Source organism: Mastomys coucha, unplaced genomic scaffold, assembly GCF_008632895.1.
Source record: "Mastomys coucha isolate ucsf_1 unplaced genomic scaffold, UCSF_Mcou_1 pScaffold18, whole genome shotgun sequence".
Classification (NCBI taxonomy): Eukaryota; Metazoa; Chordata; class Mammalia; order Rodentia; family Muridae; genus Mastomys; species Mastomys coucha.
This window is the reverse complement of record NW_022196900.1, coordinates 82,392,116-82,394,430: the sequence shown is the minus strand read 5'-3', so window position 1 is coordinate 82,394,430 and position 2,315 is coordinate 82,392,116. Positions and strand designations below refer to the sequence as shown.

The 2,315-nt window shown below is 45.4% G+C and overlaps 1 protein-coding gene across 7 annotated transcripts in view; it reads right to left on the bottom strand.

Annotated features, from left to right (window-relative positions):
- Positions 1 to 2,315, bottom strand: part of Csf3r (colony stimulating factor 3 receptor) — a 22,954-nt gene that overhangs the window by 2,403 nt on the left and 18,236 nt on the right. For all 7 annotated transcript variants that reach the window (XM_031378632.1, XM_031378629.1, XM_031378630.1 and 4 more), the window contains 2 exons: positions 406 to 496; positions 171 to 252 (listed from right to left, as the gene is read on the bottom strand). In XM_031378632.1, the coding sequence (XP_031234492.1) occupies positions 171 to 252; positions 406 to 496 (173 nt within the window). The remainder of the gene's footprint in view (positions 1 to 170; positions 253 to 405; positions 497 to 2,315) is intronic.

The window sequence follows — 2,315 nt, the reverse complement described above, 5'->3', positions numbered from 1 at the left end:
GTGTGTGTGTGTGTGTGTGTGTGTGTGTGTGTGTGTGTGTATGTGTGTGTGTGTGTGTGTCTGGTGGGAAGTGGGGCTCAGGTGTGTGTTCTTTTGAAAGGCAGAAGGCCTTTAATGAGTCTGCTTTGTCTCCCAGTCCCAGTTTATCCCCATCTCTGCCTCACGATTACCTCTGTCATGATGGCGGGCACCCAGGAGCTCAGGCTGCTGTGGGCTGGGTCTGGCACATTTGGCCAGAAGAAAGTCTTTCTGCTGCAGAAGGAGACAAGTGTAGTTTGGGTTAGCTTGCCAACTGGCAGCTGAACAGGGGAAGAGGTGTTAGGGTAGACCTCCCAGATTGGGGCCTGGAAGTCTGGGAAGGCAGGGAGGGACTTCTGCACCCATGAGTAAGAGGAAGTCATTCACCTGTACTTGCAGAAGAACCAGGCAAGTGCACAGAAAACGGACAAAATTATGAAGCCAAATATGCTCACGTAAATCTTTACGTCGGATGAATCTGGGATGAGAAGAGAGAAAGCGAGAAGAGTTTAGGTGTGGCTTTTCCACTGTGGGTCATGAACCCACAGTAGAGCTGACAGTCAATTGTTGGCAGGAGTGAAGGTTTCTAAAGAATAATATCCAAGCCGGGTGGTGGTGGCGCACGCCTTTAATCCCAGCACTTGGGAAACAGAGGCAGGCGGATTTCTGAGTTCGAGGCCAGCCTGGTCTACAGAGTGAGTTCCAGGACAGCCAGGGCTACACAGAGAAAACCGGTCTCGAAAAACCAAAAAACCAAAAAAACAAAACAAAAAAAATTAGATAATTAAAAAAAAACTCAACACATACACATAATGAATCTTACATACTTCCAACATACTTTACCTGTGTCACATCACACAAGTTCACTGCAGCCTCAGTTCTAATCTGTGTGCACTTGGTTTGCACACACTCATTTTGAACCATGCATACGCCATCAAATCACACAACATCACCAAGTACTGCCTCAAACCTCTTGGCTCAGATTCAAAACTACTGCACACGATGAAGCCCAGATTCCCAGTGTGTTTACGGTACATTCAGAGGGTCTCGCCATTGCAGGAGCGTGTGCTTTAATTATGGAAAGCAAAGTAAAGACTGTTGTTTTGTTTTTGTTTGGTTTGGTTTGGTTTTTCGAGACAAGGTTTCTCTGTGTAGTCCTGGCTGTCCTGAAACTTGATTTGTAGACCAAGTTGGCTGGATCCACCTGCCTCTGCCTCCTGAGTGCTGGGATTAAAGGTATGTGCCACCATATCTCGATAAACTGAAGACTTTTAACATTTTCCTGCCTTCAACCCTCAACATGTGGATATTGAATCAGTGTATCTTTGTTATTGACTCATGATAAAATCATCAGATTTCATGTTAAAGGGCATCAGATCCCATTACAGATGGTTGTGAGCCATCATGTGGTTGCTGGGAATTGAACTCAGGACCTCTGGATGAGCAGTCAGTGCTCTGCTCTTAACCTCTGAGCCATCTCTCCAGCCCAAAATGGGATCTGATACCATCTTCTGGTGTGTCTGAAGAGAGTGACAGTTTACTCACATACACAGAATGAATAAATAAATCTTTTTTAAAAAATTGATTTTGAGTGCTGGAGAGATGGCTTACTGGTTAAGAGCACTGGCTGCTCTTCCAGAAGTCCTGAGTTCAATTCCCAGCAGCCACATGGTGGCTCACAACCATCTGTAATGGGATCTGATGCCTTCTTCTGGTGTGTCTGAAGACAGGTATAATTTTATTCAAAACTAAATAAAACACCAATTGAGGCCGGGCAATGGTGGTGCACGCCTTTAATCCCAGCACTTGGGAGGCAGAAGCAGGCAGATTTCTGAGTTTGAGGCCAGCCTGGTCTACAGAGTGAGTTCCAGGATAGCCAAGGCTACACAGAGAAACCCTGTCTCAAAAAAAAAAAAAAAAGACTTCTTGTGTGAAAAGGGGCTAACCCACGCTTGGTGTCACATGCCTCTCTATTGCCAGTGTCCAGGAGGCAAAAGCAGGTGGATCTCTGTGACTTCAAGGGCATCCTGGTCTACAAAGTGAGTCCAGGACAGCCAGAGAAATCCTGTCTCAGGAAACCAAAGGAAAAAAAAAAGGGGTTAAAAGTGGGAAGGTTAGGGCCCAAAATGGGATCTGATACCATCTTCTGGTGTGTCTGAAGAGAGTGACAGTTTACTCACATACACAAAATGAATAAATAAATCTTTTTTAAAAAATTGCATTTTGAGCGCTGGAGAGATGGCTTACTGGTTAAGAGCACTGGCTGCTCTTCCAGAAGTCCTGAGTTCAATTCCCAG